General features: G+C 55.0%; 1 protein-coding gene across 2 annotated transcripts in view; it reads right to left on the bottom strand.

The window, feature by feature from the left end:
* Positions 1 to 932: 932 nt before the first annotated feature.
* The window catches only part of DOC2B (double C2 domain beta), a 30100-nt gene continuing 11453 nt past the window's right edge, over positions 933 to 19579 (bottom strand). The window contains exons 3-9 of one of the 2 annotated variants that reach the window (XM_054573286.1): positions 19369 to 19443; positions 16789 to 16898; positions 16511 to 16637; positions 13696 to 13853; positions 5523 to 5604; positions 4626 to 4722; positions 933 to 3974 (exon numbers count right to left, since the gene is read on the bottom strand). In XM_054573286.1, coding sequence (XP_054429261.1) covers positions 3838 to 3974; positions 4626 to 4722; positions 5523 to 5604; positions 13696 to 13853; positions 16511 to 16637; positions 16789 to 16898; positions 19369 to 19443 — 786 coding nt within the window. In that variant the 3' untranslated portion in view covers positions 933 to 3837. The remainder of the gene's footprint in view (positions 3975 to 4625; positions 4723 to 5522; positions 5605 to 13695; positions 13854 to 16510; positions 16638 to 16788; positions 16899 to 19368; positions 19444 to 19579) is intronic. The other variant, XM_054573287.1, reaches the window with a different exon arrangement.

Here is a 19579-nt window from a genome sequence, read left to right as displayed (position 1 = left end):
AGGCTGGTGACCCACACCTTGACCAAAGTCATGTGTCAGCAGGCTCTGATTGGGACCCGGCTGACTTTGCTCTGGACGCTGGATACCATTTAGACTTCAAACCCTAGACTCTGGCACGCCACCATGAGCAGGACCTCCAAACAGGAGCTGATCACCTGCCCCAGACCACAGGTTTGTACTCCACTGGGTGGCCTGTTAGAGACAAAGTCAGCTCCCATCTCAATGTGGTGCGAAAGCCGGTCTTTGTAAAGTCCTTCTCTGTCTCGTCTCCTGGACCCCTGTGCGCTCTTCCCTTGCCCCACCTTGTTCCAACCTCTTGGGCCTCCTTCCTGTTCCTCAGGCACTCCAAGCCTGTCCCCACCTACAGGGGCACTGGCTGTTCCCTTCCCTTGGAATGCTCTTCCCCAGGTATTCTCATCGCTCCCCACCTCACCCTCTCCAAGTCCTAGCTTAGAAGTCATCTTGTCCATAGGCCCCTCTGATCTCCTTATTTAAATAGAGCCAGTCCAGCCCACTGTGTAACTGTGTAGGCTGTCTTGCTGATGAATCTGCCCTAGGAGCCTAGACTAGTTGTCTGGTGTTAATTTGTCACAGCCCTTTGTTGAATGGGTGCTTGATAGCATGGCATGCTGTTTCTGGTGTAAAGCCTTGGAAGGCATGAACCAACTTCTGGTTCTGTCACCCACCAGAGGTTCAACCCCGCAGTTTTCTCATCTGTAACGTGGGAGCCTACCTCAAATGGATACTTGGTGAAGAGTAAATGAGAAAACGTGCCGAATAAGCCCAGCGCCATTCTCTCATTTTTTCCTGCCCATCCATTCAAATCTAGTAAATGAGTCTCCTAAGCCAATATGATCACAATGAACGTTTCCATTTACTTTGGATTATATGTCATTATAAATATTAACAAACAAGACTTAAAAAGGACACCTTCGGGTAGGTCAGACGAAAATACAAAAATTGTGTGTGGGGCTGCAAGTCTCAGGACGATTTCTGCAGCCATCACATGGTAGCAAAACGGTGTTAAGCAGTGCACGAGTCTGTGTCGACGACAGCCAGAGTCCATGCATCGGGAGGTTCTGTCGGTTGGGAAGGAACAAAGGCCGGACATGCACGGGCCGGGAGGTGCAGTTCCTCGCTCTCGCCACTAGAGGTCAGGAGGTTACCGCTTCAGTGTTGGAAGACGGGCCCGTCAGGGATTGGCTAGTGGTGACGGTGGGTGGGGCGGAGACCAGGAAGGGAGGGGGTGGAGTTGGGTGCCGCGCATCAGGGAGACCCCCTGGTTACTGACACGTGACTTTGGAATGACTTTTTCTTTTTTATGGTGTCAAATTTCCCATCTTTGTGCGTCTAATGGACCAGAGGAAAGATGCCAGTTTGGGGTTAAAGGCAAAACTTTGCAGCTTCTCAAAGAGCCTTTTCTTTTGACAGATACAACCTGCAAGCGGTCTAGAACAGTGCCAGGGTTCTGGTGAAGGTTCTGTCACTCCCTGGGTGGCCCCTCTGTCCAAGTGCCCCATCTTCCACTTGGGCTGGCTGTGTAAAAGCCCCGCCTCCAAGCCTGCGGTCAGTTGGGACGGTCTCTCAGGGCCAAGCGCACAGCCTGGGGCAGCAGAGGGCCCTAGGCTTGGGTGCTGGGGGTCCTGGCTGTTTGTCCCAGGGGGGCTTGTTTCCCTATGTATCTCACAGCCTCTTAGAGCTTTGCCATTCAGCATTTCCACGTCTTCGCAGAGAGGCTATGAGCCTCTCCTCCGAGTGAGGCCCTCCAAAAGGCAAAGGTAAGGAGATACCCAGAGTTCACCCAGACACAAGGGTTGTGAAAATTGAAGACGGTGCATGTAAAACTCTGGACACACACACACACAGCCTTCTTAAAGATGGGAAAACCAAGGTTCTGCGACCAGCAAAGGTTGCCAGGTACAGTGTGGGGGCTGGAGTCCCGAGTTCCCTGCAAACTGGGAAAGGACTGATGGGCACTTGGTGGGAGTCACATCATCACCCCAGGCCTCAGATGGTGGTGTGCTTTGTGGTTGCAGCAGAAAGTCCAACCTCTGTGCCCCTGTGAGCCCTGCTGCTAGTATTGGTGTGGGCAGCAGGCAGGGGAGAGCGCCAGGCAGGCAGCTGGCAGGGCCTCTCGCGTGTGAGCCCAGCACCCTACTTCTCCCAGGTGTGGTGTCCGGAGCTCTGGGCTGGGAGCGGGGCAGGGGCCACGGGGCCATGGAGCCTGCTCCCCCCCAGCCGTGGTAAGGCTGCAAGGCCTCGGGCAGGTCACGCTCCCTCTCTGGGCTCTTTCCCATCAGTGCGCTGATGGGTCAAACACAGAAGTCCTTTGGTTATGCATTTGCTCCTCCAGGATTCCTGAGGGTCCCTTGGTAGGCAGGAGACATCTGGGGCTTCGGGCGCAGGCCTCAAACCTTCAACCTCACTTTGGAGACTCTGACTCGGTGCAAAGAGGCCTACCAGGCAGGGTGTCTCTCTCTCAGCTGTCCCAGAAACGGGGCCCTGGACTGCTGCGCAGTATTCCTGAGCAGGACGGCAGTGGCCGTGGGACGGCCAGGGTGCGTGGGCAACCACCTGAGGTCCCCCCACTACCCAGTCCCAAACCTGAAGGTCGGGGGAGGCAGAGCAAGGGAAGAGAAGGGGGAGGACAAGGAGGAATTTCTGCTTTTCATGCAAAACAAGGGACCCTTTTCTGTCTTGGCTCCAGCTGTCCTGGTGCTTCCTCTGGGAAGAACGAGGGGCGGGATGCATCCACCGGATTCCTCAGGAGGAGCGAGTGAGCAAAGGTGGGCGAACTGGGTCTGAGGACTGAACTTGTCCCCGCACCGTGTTTCACCACAGGGCTCCGTCACTTCCGTCACCGTCAGCCGTGAGTCCAGGCTGGCCTGGCGGCCAGGGGTGGGGAGGGAGCGGGGCTGGGTGCCATCACCCCTGGGCCCCACTCCTGTCCTCACCAACCCTGCCCCCTAGAGAAACCCCGAGTCCCCGGCTCAGTCACCGTTCCCTCCTCTGCCTGCACTGCCCTTCCCCTTTGTCCACCTCGCCACTCCACTGCCCTCCCAGGCCTTGCTGAAGCGAGGCCTCCTGGGTGAAGCCCTCCCGGCCCTCCCAGCAAGTCAGCAGACTCCAGAGCACTAGCAAGCAGGCCCGGCTGGCCTTGGCGGTCTCACTCTCCATTAAAAAGGTTTCCTGCTAGACCAGGAACACCCTGAGGGCAGGCCCAGTGTTTCATTCATCCCCAGGGGTTTACAAAATTGAGTGAAGCATTTGCCAAGTGCCCGTGTTCACTGGAGCTTCTGGGAGCTTCACTAGATTCCTGGCTCTCAGGTCAATTTTCTTCCACCTGCCCAGTAATGCCAGCGATGAACGATGCAGTCAGAGTCCTGCCCCTAATTTCCTTCCCCCGTGCCCCTCTTCCTACTGTCCCCTCAGGAGTTCTCGCCGGCCCCAGCCAGGCACCCCTGCACTCCTATTCTCGCAGCCCGGGTCCCCTGTGACTCACTGCTGACCTCTAGTAGGGCCTGCGCCTCCTGGCTGGCCCCTTCCCCGTCCCTGGGCTGGGTGCTGAGGCCAAGCCCCTCTCCTCCCACCTCTGGCCCTGTCAGGCCGCAGGGGCTGAAAGCAGGCCTGGCCCTTTGCCCTCGTTGCTCCTTGGAGTGGCCGGGTCCTCCATGGCCTCCACGCGGGGGCCGCAGCGGTTCTGTGTCCGAGCAGGTGTCCTGGATCTCCCCCAACGTGGGGGTTGAGGCCCTTGGTGGCAGCTGAGGAAGCCCAGGGCCAAGCCTGTGTTGGGCCAAGTGACAGGCAAGGACGGGTGCGGTGGCAGGCGGGGGCTGGTCAGTCGCTGAGCACAGCCCCAGGGAGTTCGTTGGTGAGTGTGTGCCAGCGTTCAATCCGCTTGTCCTTGTTCTTCAGGCAGTCGAACCAGTGCTTCAGGCGCTCGCCCTTGGCGTTGATGCCCAGAACCACGCCGCCTGCAGGAGGGGAGTCGAGAGGGCAGCCAGGGGTCTGGGGGCAGGTGCTCCCCCTGGCCCATCCCTCGGGAACCAGTGCCCCCTGCCAAACCTCTCCCCAGGTTCCAAGTGCCAAGGCCGGACCCTCCACCTCACCCACGGCGCTGAGGGTGCACAGCGGCCTTACGGCCATGCCCCACTCTTAGCCGCTACCCCAGAGCAGGGCCCGGGGACCCCGCCCTTCTAACACCAGGACAGGGCAGTGCTGGAGCAGGGCGCAGCAGTCTGTGTTAGGGGCCAAGGGAAGGGGACCAAAAAAGCAAGAAAGAGCTAAGCACGTACCACCTGTGCACGTACCACCATGGGGTTGGGGCCACGAGGGCTCAGAGCCCAGCCCCAGGCGCTGGCCGTCACCAGCCCTCTCCCCTGCTCCGCCCCGCCTCCTGTGTGACCCCCAGGCCTCCTTCCGTCTCCGGGCTTGACTCTTCCTCGGTCACGTGGAGTCAGACTGGATAATGCCTGAAGCCCCTCGTGTGGGGGCAGGTGGTCTCCGGCCCCAGATTTCCCCAGAGGCCAGGGAGGCAGGGCTGCGGTCTGATTCAGGGGCCGCCGCCCTTCCCTAAGGCCAGGACAGGCCTATGGCCAAGTGGCATTCTCTTCATGTCCTCTTACCAATGAAATCGTTGGATTTTCCAATGTCGTAATCCCAAACAGTGACCTCCAGGGTCTTCTTGGCCAGGTCCCCATGCTTAATCTCGTAACAGAACTCCTGGCCAGAAGGAGAGAGTCAGGGCCACTGCCGTGTGGCCGGGAGGGCTCTGAGGCACGGTGAGGACACCCACCGAGCGGGGGGGGCGGGGGTTGAACGGGAGGCCGCTCGGTGCCCGCTGGCGGCGGTGGTGGGCTCTCAGCCGACTCGTTCATGTACACCTGAGCGCCCGGCCCGGGCCCTGAGGGTCCCCTTCATTCCAACCCGCCTGCCCCTTTCGCCACCGAAGTCTCTCTCTCCAGATTCCCGGTAGCCTCCTCATTGCCAGAGGGACTTATATTTCACAGCCTTGCTGCGCTTGGCTTCCCTTGGGCCTGGCTCTGCTGACCGCTCCCTTCTCTGTGGAGCCGTGTCTCCCTCTGGCTTCCACGGCGCTCTGACAGCTGGCACGGCCCCTCACTCGGGCGCACCCCCTCTCCTGCCCCCGCGTTGCTCAGGCGCTGCCCGAGGCCCTGTGCTGCTCGCGTGCCGCCGGGCCTCCCCGTCTCCCTCATGCCTCCCACTCCCGCTGCCCGGGTCCCCTGCTTTCAGCTCCACCTCCAGTGCAGCCACAACACCGTCGGTTCCTCCTCTGAAGATCTTTCTAGGCTGCCCCCTCCCCTCTGTTTGCACCGCCCTGACCTGGTTCAGCCCGGCCTGAGCCTCCCCGTTGCCCCCCATGGTGGGGGGCACCTGTCACCCTGCTTCTCGCCCCACTTCCCATCCTCCAAGCTGTGACCCTTGAGAACCAGGTCCCTCCCAGTTCCATTGTCCCGGGAGGGAGGGAGAGGGTTTCCTGTGGCTTCGCCAGCCCCTTGTACCTCATTGAACTCCGGGTTCAGGGTCTTCTTCTTTACTGCTGTCTTATGTTTGGATTTCTTGTCCACATCTGGCTTCAGGTATCTGAAATGATAACCAATGGGTAGCCAGGCAGAGGGTGGAGAGAAGCTGTGGGTACAGATGGAGCCAGCAGGGCTTGGAAGAACTTTCTGTCCTTGGAGAGAGATTTATGGGTCCCCCTGCTCATCCTAACGCTCCCCAGCGCTACTTTGTGGCAATGGTGGGCGGTCACCTACAGCAGAAGAAACAAGTGGTTCCTTCGTCGCCTGGACTCCCGTTCACACGCCCTTTCCTGGAACTTACCTACCACAGAGCCCCTCCATCCCTCCAGCAAAGGGGACTTTCCTTGATTCTCTAAGTCCGATTTTCACACAGCTCACATTTCTCACCAGAAAAACGTTTTAGCAGTGTTTGCCCCCCGTTAGAACTTACATGTTTTTTAGAGCAGATTTATTGAAATCTATAAACTTCATCTTTTTAAAGTATAAAATACAGTAGTTTTTAGTAGATTCCTGGAGTTGTGCAACCATTGGCGCTACCTCATTGGGCTCTGAGGAAGGAAAAAATTCCTCTTGGGCAGCAACAGCGATGCTTCCCAAAGGGAGGGGAAGCCTGGCTTGTGAGTCAGCTCCCCGCCTGCATTCGCTCCTGCTCCTTACACTTTGATGTCTTCCTCTGAGGCTGGGGGGGCGCAGGTAGAGGGAGCTGCCCAAGGTCATAGGGCTGCTCGGCGCAGGGCCGGTATCCAGCAGCCAGGACGGAGGCTCAGAACCGCCCCTCGGCAGAGCCCCTCACCCTGTCCTTGTGTAGGTGATTGAGTAACAATCGCTAAGCCCCGGCTGAGCGTGCTCCGGGGTGAGCAGCACATCTGTCTCTCCCACCACCAGCTCCCTGGCACCCATCTCAGTGCCTGGCACTGGGTGGGCCGATAAACATCTGTTGAACGAATTACTGAATTCCTAGAAGTGAAATTACCCACTCAAAGCCAGACACCTGTCAGGTTTCTTCCTTCTTCCTGCCAACCTGTCCTCCAGAAAGGCCATACAGTTGACATGCAGTGCCCTTGACACAGCTGAGGACTGTCACCTTAAAAATCCTTGCTGGGCAAAGCTATCATTTAGAAACGAAGGGCAGATAGAGCTTCCCAGACAAGGGAAAACTGAAGTTGTTCATCATCGCCAAGCCGTTACTATATGAAATGTTAAAGGGACTTATTTAAGAAGAAGAAGATCAAAACTATGAACAATAAAATGGCAACAAATACATATCTATCAACAATTGAATCTAAAAACCATACTAAGCAAACAAGAAGAACAGAGACAGAACCATGGATACGGAGGGTGTTTCGACGGTTGTCAGAGGGAGCGGGGTGTGGGGGATGGGTGAGGCGGTGAGGAGGGAAGAAGTACAAACAGGTGGTTACAGAACAGCCACGGGGATGTAAAGTGCAGCGTAGGAAATGGAGGAGCCAAAGAACATACATGCCTGACCCATGGACATGAACAAAGGTGTGGGGATCGCCTGAGGGACTGGGGGTGCCGGGTGGAGGGGGGCAAAAGGGGAAACATGGGACAGCTGTAATAGCATAATCAATAAAATATAATTGAAAAGCAATCCTTGCTGGGGACATCAGTATCTTGGCAGAGTGAGAAGACTTTCTTGTTTTTTCCCTTAAATTTATAAGACACTGGACAACTATAACTCAACAAAGGGTCCCCCTGCTCGACACGCAAACATGCTTGAAAGATTCATGCATCAGAACATCCGACAATGGGCTCATCGGAATGAACAGGGGAGGTGGGAGTGGGGAAGGACAGGGACAGTGGCCACCCTGGCTCCAGAGGGTGGCAGCGGAGGAAAAGTGGGACTGCCGCCCTCACACTGGCTCAAAGTGGAAGGGGGGCAGCTGCAGTGTCCCCGGGGGAAAGGCGTCACCCTACCCCCTTCCCATCACGGCAGACCCTGGGAGAGGGGGCCGCGAAGCCGTAAATTAGCACAGTGGTGTCAACAGCCACCGCTGGACTGGAACTGCTGTCAGAAAGAAAGATACCCCATGTTTATGGATTGGAAGAATTAACATTATTAAAGTGGTCATATTACCTAAGGCGATCTACAGACCTAACCCCTATCAAAATCCCAATGGCGTGTTTCACAGAAATAGAACAAAAATTATTCAGATCCACAGAAGACCCTGAATAGCCAAAACAATCCTGAGGAAAAAGAACAAAGCCAGAGGTATGACACTACCTGACTTTAAACTATTCTACAAAGCTACAGTAATCAAAACAGTATAGTACTGGCAGAAAAACATACACAGACCAATGGAACAGAATTAAGAGCCCAGAAATAAACCCACATATGTGTGGGCAAATAATTATTGAAAATGTAGCCAAAAATATACAAAGGAAGGTCTCTTCAATAAATGATGTTGAAAAAACTGGAAAGTCATATGCAAAGGAATAAAACTAGACTGGTATCTGACACCATACATGAAAATTCAAAATGGCTTAAAGACTTGAATATAAGATCTGAAACAATAAAATACAAAAAAGAAAATGCAGGTACTAAATTTACGGACCTCAATCTCAGAGGAGTTTTTGTGAACTTGACCACAAAGACAAGGGAAGTAAAAGCAAAAATAAATGAATGGGACTATATCAAACTAGAATCTTCTGCACGGCAAGGAATCCATCAACAAAACAAAGTGGCAAACAACTGAATGGGAGAAGATATTTGCAAATGATCCCTCCAATAAGGGGCTAGTATCCAAAATATATAAAGTACTCATACAACTCAACAATAAAAAACAAACAACTGGAGTGAAAAAATGGGCAGAGGACCTGAGTAGACACTTTTCCAAGGAAGACATACAGATATATTTTCATGCTCAACATCACTATCATCAGGAAAATGAAAATGAAAACCACAGTGAGATACCACCTCACACCCATCAGAATGGCTATTATCGATAAGACAACAAGCGTTTTGGGGAGGATGTAGAGAAAAGGGAACCCTCGTACACTGCTGCTGGGAATGTAAATTGGTGCAGCCACTAGGGACAACAGTATGGAGGCTCCTCAAAAAATCAAAAGTAGAGCTACTCTATGACCCAACAATCCCTCTTCTGGGTATCTACCCCAAAAATTTGAAAATGGGTATTTATAAAGATATATACTCCTGTGTGTATTGCAGCATTATATACAATAGCTAAGGCATGGAAACAGCCTAAATGTCCTTCAATGAATGCTTGGATAAAGCATATTTGATATAAATATATATGTATATATGTACATATATATATATACACACATATGTGTATATAGAATGGAATACTACTCAGCCATGAAAAAGATGAAATATTGCCACTTGTGACAACACGGATGGCTGTTGACATTATTATGCTAAGTGAAATAAATCATACGGTAAAGAACAATAATGGTGTGATTTCACTCATGTGTGGGATACAAAACAAAAAGCAACATATGAACAAACAAAACAAACTCATAGATACAACAGAATAGTGGTTACCAGAGGGGATGGGGGGGGTGAGGGGGGGACAAAGGATGAAAGGGGTTAAATTACAAGGTGACAGAAGGAGACAAGAAGAGACTTCGGTGGGGGGAGCATGCAACTGAGTAAACAGATACCATATTATAAAGTTGTACACCTGTCATGTGTACAATGTTATTAACCAGTGTTACTCCAATAAACTTAATAAAAATTCCTTCCTAGTTTGAAAGGCAGAAAGTGCTATCTCACTGTTGCTTTCCTTTGCACTTACTATTTTTTGTGTTGTGATTTTTATTACATAAATAATACTGGTTCATTATAGAGACACTGCAAAATACGTATTGCTAAAAGCGGGGGGTGAGGGAAAGAAATGAAGACACATGTCCCCACGAAAACCTGTTCTCTGGCAGCTTTATACAATCACCCCAAACTGGAAACTACATGCACTTTGATGGGTGAACCGATGCGACGCCTGTGGTTTGCCCGGCCGATGGACGGCTGCTTAGCGAGAAGAAGGACTAAGCTAGTGGCCCACGTGACCACGGGGCTAAATCTCCAAAGCGTGGTGCCACGGGAAAGAAGCTAGATTCAAAAGCTGACGCATTGTGCGATTGCCTGAGGAAGTCTGGAAACAAAAACTATTGGGACAGAAAACAAGTCAGTGGTTGCCTGGCGCTGGGGGAACTTTCTGAGTCGAGAGAAGTGTTCTGTATCTTGACTGTGGTGGTAGGTAACAAGATGGACTAATACATCATTCAGACTTCAAAAGGGAGACACTCACTCTGTATGTATTTAGATAAACCTGATTTTTGAAACGGGTTTCCCTTAACCCCCTCACCCAGATACGGTGAATTTCTTCAGTTCCTTACAAGCTTCCATGCGCTTGTTTGACACTTTAACTGTTCACTGGTATTTCGTTTTCTGACTGTCCTTTGCCTGCTTGCTGTGAGGAGAAAGGCCAGGGGAGCCCCACACAGTGGGTGCGGCGTCCGTCCCTGCGTTTGGGAGTCCCTTAAAGGAAAGCTGTTCCGGGGTCCCCACGTCCTCAGTGCTGCATGGCTGGTGTCCACCTAGTGACCCATCACTGGGTCTCCGTGGCGGCCACCAGCCTCAGGGCCTGCAGCCATGATCAGCCTTCCCAGGGGTCGCCCTCTGTCCTGCCTTCAGTCCGCGCTGTCTCCCCAGCCTGGCGCTCGCTGCTGGCCTCCCTGTCGCGCTCCAGGGAGCTCCCGGGTACAACGTGTGTGGGCTAGGAGCTGGCCGTCCTGGCAACGCCCCGGAGGCCTGGCCAGTGGTTGCCGCCCCCCCCTGGCTGTTAGGACCCCCTCCTGCACTGGCCAGCAGGACTCATGGAGCATCCCCAGCAATGTCACCTCGGGTCCCTTTGGCACGGCAACTACTGCTTGCCTAAGGCCCTAGAAGAAACCAGAGGGCCAGAGAAGGGAGTCGCCAGGGTGGCACAGCAAGGCACCTGAGTTTCCCGGTTGCCCGGGTGCGATGTGGAGAGGGTAACAGCAGCGACCGCGCAGGGGCCCTGGGAGGGTCCGGGGATGCCTGGCACAGCCTGCACGCAGCAGTGACTCAGCACACGCTAGGGAAGGCTGTTACCGGCATGGCTGCCCGGCTGTTTTCCATCATACTCTGAAAAGCTGGATTTGGGGTCCATTTTCAGCCTGGGGAAATTGAGGCACGTGTCATCTGGGGTGAGGTGTGTAAAAATAAGGGTGCTGACAAAAGGCCTTGACCCATCTGACTCTGCCCCTCCGCGCCAATGCCTGGTGCTTCCCCAGCTGAATCTCTCCTCAGTTCACAGGGGCCCTCTCTCGGGACACAGGGCGCAGCCGTCGGCACACCCGGCTCCAAATCTGTTGTGGCAGGTGAGACCTTGTTTTCAGGATAACCCAGCACAGGGCCCTGCAGTTCCTGTCAACCTGGCAAGTGGCCACGGAGCCTGATTTTAAAATATCACACTATTTAGCTTTGGGCCGTGTCTCCTGCTGTAAGAGCTCTAGCATCACCGATACAGGTGGTGGCGCCGTGCCCCTCTTTCCAGTCCCTTCCCCTCCTGTCCTCCCCTGACCACCACCTGGGGCCAGGGCCCAGGCCGGCGTGGCTCGGTTGGAGGATTGTCCTGTGAACCAAAAGGTCGCCAGTTTGATTCCCCATCAGGGCACATGCCTGGGTTGCGGGTTCGATCTCCAGTCAGGGCGTGTGCAAGAGGCAACCATTTGATGCTCCTCTCCCTCTCTCGCTCTCTATCCTTTCCTCTCTCTCTAAAATCAATGAGCATGTCCTTGGGCGAGGTTTAAAAAAAAAAAGAAGAAGAAGAAATGGCCAGAAACAGTACCACACTGTGTACACCATTCTGCAGTTTGCTTTTGGGCTTAGCATGTTTTGGATAGCTGTCCATCCTAATCCATCTAGTCCTAATATATTCACTTTTAACTGCACAGCACTCCATTCTACACATATGCCACAGTCTGTGAATCTATGCCCCTGCTGATGAATGCTTGGCTAGTTCCAGGTTATCACTGTGACAGGCAACGCTGCAATAAACAGCTTCCACCCAGGTACGGGTTTCTAGGATACAAAGACGGTAAATGATGCAGCCACAGGGCGCACAATTTCCTACTTTACTGGAATTGCTGACTTTCCCACCAACGGTTATAAAGTGTCCTGTTTGTCTTCTGACTGGTTACAGCACTTCCCCGCACGGTGGTCTCTAATCCACTGGGTGCCATCGATTTGCTAATGGTTGATGTTGGGGTCCAATTCATTGTTTTGAAAAATTTTATTCATTCATTCATTCATTCATTCACTTATTTATTTTTAGAGAGGGGGAGGGAGGGAGAAAGAAAGGGAGAGAATACATCAATGTGTGGTCGCCTCTCGAGTACTCCACACTGGGGACCTGGCCTGCAACCCAGGCACGTGCCCTGACTGGGAATCGAACCAGCAACCCCTTGGTTCGCAGGCTGGGACTCAGTCCACTGAGCCACACCAGCCAGAGCCAGTTCATTGTTTTTTATGTGGAAAATGAGTAGCTCCTGACTTTCCCCAGTGGTCCTGGTCAGCTCCCCATTACCTCTGGGTGCTGCTCCTGGAGCCTGGTGGTGTTGGATTTTTAAAAAAATAACAGCTTTACTGAGATATAATTCACATGCTGTACAATGCACCCTTTTAAAGTATATATAATTCAACAGTTTTCACCATATTCCCAGAGTTGTGCAACCACCATCACAATTTTACAACATTTTTATCGTCCCAGAAAGTAATCTCTCCTGCACTCACTAGCAGTCGCTCCCCATTTCCCCACCCTCCCCTGGCCTCTGGCGACTACTAATCTGCTTTCTGTCTCTGCGGAGTTGCCTGTTCCGGACATATCGTATAAATGGGATCATACAGTATGTGGCCTTTTGTGGCTGGCTTCTTTCATTTAGCATCATGTATTTAAGGTTCATACATGTTGTAGCATGAATCAGTATTTCACGTTTTACGGCCAAATAATATTCCATTGTGTGAATAGACCCCCTTCTGTTTATTCATAAGTTGATGGACATTTAGGTCGCTTCCACCTTTCGTCTATTGTGGATAATGCTCCTATGGACATTCACGTACGTGTTTTTGCAGGGACATTGCTTTCAGTTCTCTTGGGTATATACTGAGTAGTGGAACTGCTGGGTCACATGGTAACTCCAGGTTTAACCTTTTGAGCAACTGCCAGCCTGTTTTCCAAAGTACCCCATTTCTGTCATCTGATTTAAAAAGTGACAGATATATGATAGTGACCAGCTGGAGCGGTGGCCGCAGAGTTGTGCCGTGTGGCAGCATGGCCTCCCCGTGGCCTCCATCACCTGGACCTCGTCACCACCCTGCAGGCCCAGCCTGATGGGGGAGGGGCGCCCCTCTCTGCTGGGCCAGGTTCCACCCCACACCTGGCCTTCGAGAGAGCCTCACTGTGAACGCAGGCGAATGTCCATCTTGGCTTGTCAGGGGGCCCAAAGCACCGATGGCTGCCACCGTGACCCTTGCTTCATCCACCCCGACCTGAAGGGCCACCAGGTCCTGCCTGTGGCTCAGAGCTAACATCACAGCCATCGAGCACAGGTTCACAACTGAGGTCGCCTTGCACAGCCCCTGAGTTAGTGTCTCTCTCCAGTGTTACCATGAGCCTCTGCTGGCAGGACCAGGTGGACCCTTATCTGCACCTGTGGCTCCAGAGGAAGGCTGGGCACATGGGGGCAGCACTGAGTCCACAGCGGGGCTCTGCCACCGGATTTCCGAGCCTCTTGGCACAGGTTGCCCCTCCTGCCACCTGCTCTTGGCCCCTCCTGGGCCCTGTGGTCATGGGGAAGCCTAAATGGGGCATCGGGAGATAACTACTCTCTATCTGTATGACCCTGGGAAGCCATTCCCTTTCCACAGTTTTCCTCAGTTTCCTCATCTGTGAAATGGGGCTGGGTAGGTTTAACCTACAGAGTTGCCAAAGAAGCACAGAAGAGAATTCAGCCTGTGGGCACCATGCCTACTGCGCTTCAGGTGAGCTCTCTGTGCTGGCCTCACAAACCACGGATCTTGTTGCATGGGCCCCTTGTCCCCTGAGGTCACCAGAGAAGGAGATGGCCAGCCTGGCCGCACACTCACGTTTTCACGTAGGGGTCCGAGTAGCCGTTGGCGTCCATGGCAGCCAGGTGTGCACAGCGCACGATGCCGACCAGCAGGCCCTGCTTCTGCGAGCTGTACTTGAGGGAGATGAGGATGCGGCCCCGCTCCTCCAGGGACTTGTCTTCCGTCTTGTCCACCTGTGGAGCAGGCAGTCACTGGGCTGTCCTCACCTGCTCCCATCCCTTCCCTCAACCATGGGCCACCAAGGCCATCTATGGGACAAAGGGAGCAGGTGCTTCCTGGAGCCTCTGAGGGTACGGGGTGGTCCCCTTGGAGAGGACATAGAAGACAAAGCTTTGACACATTCCCAAGCCCAGGGAGAGCCACAAGGCTGGTGGGGGCCGCCCAGGCCTGTGCCCACCCCTGGAATCAGACCTCAACTCTAGGCCGCACTGTCGGGCTTCCCAGCCGTAGCCCGTGTGACGCTTCTCTAGTCCTCACCCTCTCGGGGTCACCCACTCCCACATTCTGGCTGCTGCTCACACGGACCCCCCTCCTGTGCCCTCTGTCCACCCAGATACATCCAGCTGGAGCCCCAGGGCTCCCAACGGTCTCTCGGTCAGGCTCCTCTCACACAAAGTCTCAGCCATGTCCCCTTGCCCACAACTGTACTCTGCCTATTGCTAAAGGGATGCCCCACGTGGGCTCTTGTAGGCGGGGGCCACGCCTGCACCTCCTTGGAGATGGGGGCTCCCGTGAAGTGAAGGCAGGATCGCATTCTCCAACACCCACGCCCAGAGCAGACATGGAGAACCGATCGCAGCACGCGCCCTGAGCTCAAATGCAGCCTGGCACCTTTCTCCACATGGCGCTCAGGCAGCCGCGGGGTGTGGACCAGCCCAGGTGGGTGCGAGTCCACTGTCTGCCACTCTGGCCTGGGGCCTCACTACACCATGGCTCTTGTGCTAGTTTGTGTGACATGTGAAAATTAAGCAATATAAATGAGCGTGGATATTTTCAGCTATTTTTTGTGGGGGATATAAGTACTTTGGGTCATTTCATATGAAGACCAATAAACTGGTTTATTCAGTATTTACTGAGAACAACTCGGTCCTCAGGCTACGTAAAATCTAAAATGTGGCATCAAAACGTGTTTTTACTGCCAGAGCGGCCAGTTCCAGACTGCACTCTTGTGGTGACCTCGTATCCCTGAAACCAGACTAACGAGCCCCTAGCAAAACCCAGCCACGCCCCGGATACAGGCGCGCACACCCTCACCCACCCACGTGCATAGACATGCCCTCACACACACATTCCACACACTCAGACGCGCCCACACGTGCACGCTCGCTCACGTGCAGGTACCTGCTCACACACACGCACAGTGCCTTCGTACACCATTCACATGTACGCTCCCCCCCCACCAACACACACAGTTGCTTATTTATGCTGGGGACCAAATCCCAGGAACACAAGAATAGTAGGAGTTGATGTTGCCTTTTCTGAGTGACGTAGATCATTTGGAAAAACTAGGTTACCTGTGGTTAGTGACTAATAATAAAACAAAAAAGGTCATATCCATCACACAAACGTCTATGAGTGGGAGAGAACATGACAAGGGAATAACATCTGATCAAGTTATGCAAGAAGACGGAGCTGGGACTCTGGCAGGAACTCCGGCCTCAGGCCGGCGTGCTCCCAGGGCTTGACCCAGGCCGGGCTGCCGAGCATCTGTCCAGGGCTCAGACCCCGCCCATGGGCCCCGCCTCTGGGCTCTCTCCTCTATCGCTTCCTCCTTGCCTGGGCCCTTGGGGGGACTGTCCCAGGAAGGGGACTGTACCCTGAGCACTGGGCTGTCAGAAGGTCACGGTTTCTTAGGACCCTGGGGTCTCCTGCCAAACCCACCCAGCCCTTGAGCTGGGTGAAGGTGAGGCCCCAAACAGCAGCGGGGTGAGGGGTGGCAGGGCTGAGAGCCAAGTGGACCGAGGCTCTGGAGGGCTCAGCTGCTGCCGACGGCCAGGGGCAAAACTGGCTTTGACATCATTTTCAAACAATTGCAATTTCCAGGAAAGAATTATTTGCTGTCTCCTCTGGGTATCTCACAGGCACCCCCTGCCTAATGTGTTCCAGCTGAGTTCCCATGGCCCCAGCTGCTCCTCCCAAGGTCCTCTGCATCCCAGTTAATAACCCCCGATCCCCCGGTGCGCAGGCCCCCACGCGCCGGGACGCAGACCTGCCGGCACACTCCCCAGGCACCGCTGCTGCCCCCAACCCGGCCTGGGCCCGCTCTATCTCCTCCTCACTGCTCTCCCCCTCTCCCTCCCCCTCTTCTCTCTGCCATTCTGGGTCCGGAGAGCCTGTTGGAATGTAGCCCTTGCCTAGCCCGTCTCATTCAGGGTGAAGGCCTGAGTTCTGCCCGGCTTCCCCACCCCCAACCTTTGCTCTCAGCTCCTAGGACACCTTCCCCTTTTTCTCCACTGCACTCAGTGGGTTCCTTGCCTGTGCCTCCGACAGACGGGGCACCTGTCATATGGGGCTTTGCACCTGCTGTTCCCTCTGTCCGGAATACTCCAGCTTGCCTGGCGAGCCCTTCCCCGAGCACACATCCGAACCGTCAATCCCTCCTACGCTGTCCTTCTTGGCCTTGATCACTGTTTTACACAGGATCCGAATGAGTGACTTAACCCACTTTGGGTCTGTCTCCTGCTCAGGTTCCATGGGGGCAGGGATTTCTATCTCCCCAGCCCCTGCAACCATGCCAGATACATAGAAGGTGCTCAATAAATGCTGCAGGACCCTGAGCTCACGGCAGGGAGGGCCCCGGACAACCTGCAGAGCGCTGCGGCCTACTCACTGGCAGCTGCTTCTCCAGGCAGATGCTGAAGGTCTTGGTGTGGTTGGGTTTCAGCTTTTTCAGGGGCACTCGGGTCTCCCCGATGAACTCGTTGTGGCGGAATTTGTCCTCATCACACACGGAGATCCTGGAGGGCAAGGGCATGGCCAGCTCTTCAGACACACCGGTGCTCTCTGCTTCCAAAGTCAGTGGGGAATTGCACGCGGTGGGAGAGGAGTGGATAGGGCTGGGGTGGGCATGGGTGGGGAGGGAGCTTACGGCCCGGGGCCCTCACCCACCGCAGCGTCTTCCGAATCATGTCTTCGTCCGTGATCCCGTAGTAAGTGAGGGTCTCGTTCCACGTGGGGTTCAGAGTGTTTCGGAGCGTTTTTGTTCTGAGCTTATTTGCCTGGAGAGAGCAAAAAACGATCCTATGAGCATGCAGGAGCGCCATGTGTGGGCAGGATAATGACCCCGGAAGAAAGGGCAATTAAGGTTGTTAATCAGCTGCCTTTAAAATAGGGAGATGATCTAGGTGATGTGGGCGGGTCGCTGGGAAGCGGGAGGGGAGATGTGAGGGGGGAAGAGGTCAGAGGCGCACCATTGCTGGCTTTGAGGACAGTGACGGGTGGCCTCTACCCACTGGAGAGGAATGGGACACGGCTCCTCCCATAGTGCCTGCAGAAGGGACCGCAGCCCTGTGACACTTGGGTTTAGCCCAGTGGGACCTCTGTCAGACTTCTAAGCTGCAGAACTGGAAGGTGAGTTTGTGTGGTTGGGGTGAAATGTGTTCCTGCTGTGCTAGGAGCCTCCAATAGGGGGCTCCCTGCGCTGGTGTGTGTGGGGTGCTGTCTGCGCGGGTGGGCGTGGGGGTGGGGATGGTGCTATGGCGGGTTTGCAGGAGGCTGGGGCTGGGTCGGGGGCTGCGGGGAAGCCTCCCTCACACCCCCTTGCCTTTGCCGAGGATGTTGCCCCGCCCTGTAATGCTGCCTTTCCCAGAGAACGCCTGTGGGGGGTCTGCCCAAGCTGCCGTGGCACCTCCACCCCGCCTCCGTGCTTCTGCTGATCTGGGTTCTGCCGCACCAGGCCCAGGTGGGGCTCAGGTGGGCCTGGGTTCAAAGCCCAGCTCCAGCCCTCGCATGAGCTCAGCAGGGAATTGCCCCCTTGTGCCAGGTTCCCCGCCGTAAAAAAGGCCTAACGGCAGCTCTTACAGCATTGCTTTCAGGGAAATTATCAGGAGACTTCTTTTTGTAAAATGCTTCATTCGAAAACCCTGTGGGGGTTCCCATAACCCAGCCTCCAGGCACTGCCCATTCTAGGTCCCAGGAGTCTAGGGACTGTGGTCATTGAGCTCCTGAGGTGGGCACTTCCCTGGTCCCATGGCCCTCAGCCCTGCAAGTTCCAATGGCAGCAGGACGATGTGGAGCCCTGCAGCGGGGAGCCCAGTGCTCCAGGGCCACTGTCATATCTCCCACGGCCCGGCCCTCCCAGGCCCTGGGTGGCCCTCCTGGATGGGGGTGAGCCTCCCGGAGGGGGTGAGCCTCGGCCCTGCACACTGGTCAGAGGGTGTGAGCCCCGGTGTCAGCGGGGGCGCGAGCAGCCCATGGCGGCTCAGCCCGGGCAGGACGCCGAGCTGGCCTGGAAGAGCCCGCGGCAGCCAGGGGGCCTCTGCCCACAGCACACGCTCCCATGAATGACTCTTCCTCCCTCTCAGGCCACTTGAAGGCCCAGAAGGAACTTGCTCGCTCTTGGCTTCAGAGAAAGGGGCCCGGAGAAGGACACCAGCCATGGGGCCGTGCTGCTCACAGTCCCGTGCCCCATGTCCCAGCTGCCCCTGCGTTCCCGCTGGTTTCCGCCTGGAAGCAAAGCTGCGGGTCGGTAGTTGAGTCGCCCTTGACACAGGGTCTGCACAGCTCACCCGCTGGGGTGTCTGTGGGTCCCAGGGCAGTGGCAAGACCCAAATCTGAAAAGCTGGTGTGACCTTCCCTTCCACGAAATTCAAAAGGAAGCCATAAGGCACATGTGAGGAAGCCTAACGGGGTGTTGCCCTTCCTGTGCCGAGGGCCACCTTGGTGATTTGTATCATAGCCGATTTTACTAAAATGTTTTTTCTCTCCTTTCCTAGATGCACCATGTGCTTGATCTGCCCGCTGGGTCATCTGACATGGGAACATGGTTCTGTGGACCAAAAAACTGGGCAGACGCTGTCCACCTCATCCCCCTGGCAGAGTGTCACAGAGCAGTCCGTCAACACACAAAAGGCTCTGATAAGTCCCGCAATAAAGAAACCTGGTTAACACTGTTTTCCAGTGTCACTTGACCTCAGAACCCTTTTTATTTATTTATTTTTAAATCTCACCCCAGGGTATTTTTTATTGATTTTAGAGAGAGGAAAGCGGGGGAGGGGGAGAGAGTGGGAGAAAGACAGAAACATCGATGTGAGAGAGAAACATTGATCAGTTGCCTCCTGTATGTGCCCCGACTGGGGATTGAACCTGCAACCCAGGTACATGCCATGACCAGGAATCCAACCCACAACCCCTTGGTGTACGGGACGATGCTCCAACCAACCAAGCCACCTGGCCAGGGCAGAACCCTTTTTGAAAAGCATGATATTAACCTCCAGCTAAAACCGCTTCTTATAAAATGCTGGCCTGGAAATTCTCTGGGCAGTGTCGCCACCTCAGCAGGCAAGTAGTGCCGAACTTAGGTTCCTGGGAGGCCTGGAGGGCGTGGGGCTGCCCGGGCACTCTGGGTGGAGGTGAACGGCCGAGGTCCTGTCAGCCAGCTCGGTCTCTGAGGCGGGCGTGAGAGCTATGGGCCTCCCTCGGTGCCCCAAGCCCAGCCTGGGCCCCTGTCACACTGGGCAGGCCCCTCACCTTACTGGCTCCGGGCAGCAGGTGCAGCTTGACATAGGGGTCCGCCAGCCCGTTGTGGTCCATCGGCTTCAGGCCCTGCGCAGAGGAGAACAGCAAAGGCCGTGCACTGGGTCGGGACACAGAGCCGCCAGGGCCTCCGGGCACCTGGGGCAGCAGGCATCTCTTGTTCCCTAGGCCCCCTGGCTGGGTCCATTTGTGACCCTCTTCCCAG

This window comes from Pteronotus mesoamericanus, unplaced genomic scaffold (genome assembly GCF_021234165.1).
Source record: "Pteronotus mesoamericanus isolate MK-2021 breed Mesoamerican mustached bat unplaced genomic scaffold, CSHL_Meso_final contig_246, whole genome shotgun sequence".
Taxonomy (NCBI): domain Eukaryota; kingdom Metazoa; phylum Chordata; class Mammalia; order Chiroptera; family Mormoopidae; genus Pteronotus; species Pteronotus mesoamericanus.
Note: the sequence above shows the minus strand (reverse complement) of the source record. Positions and strands in the feature narration are given on the sequence as shown.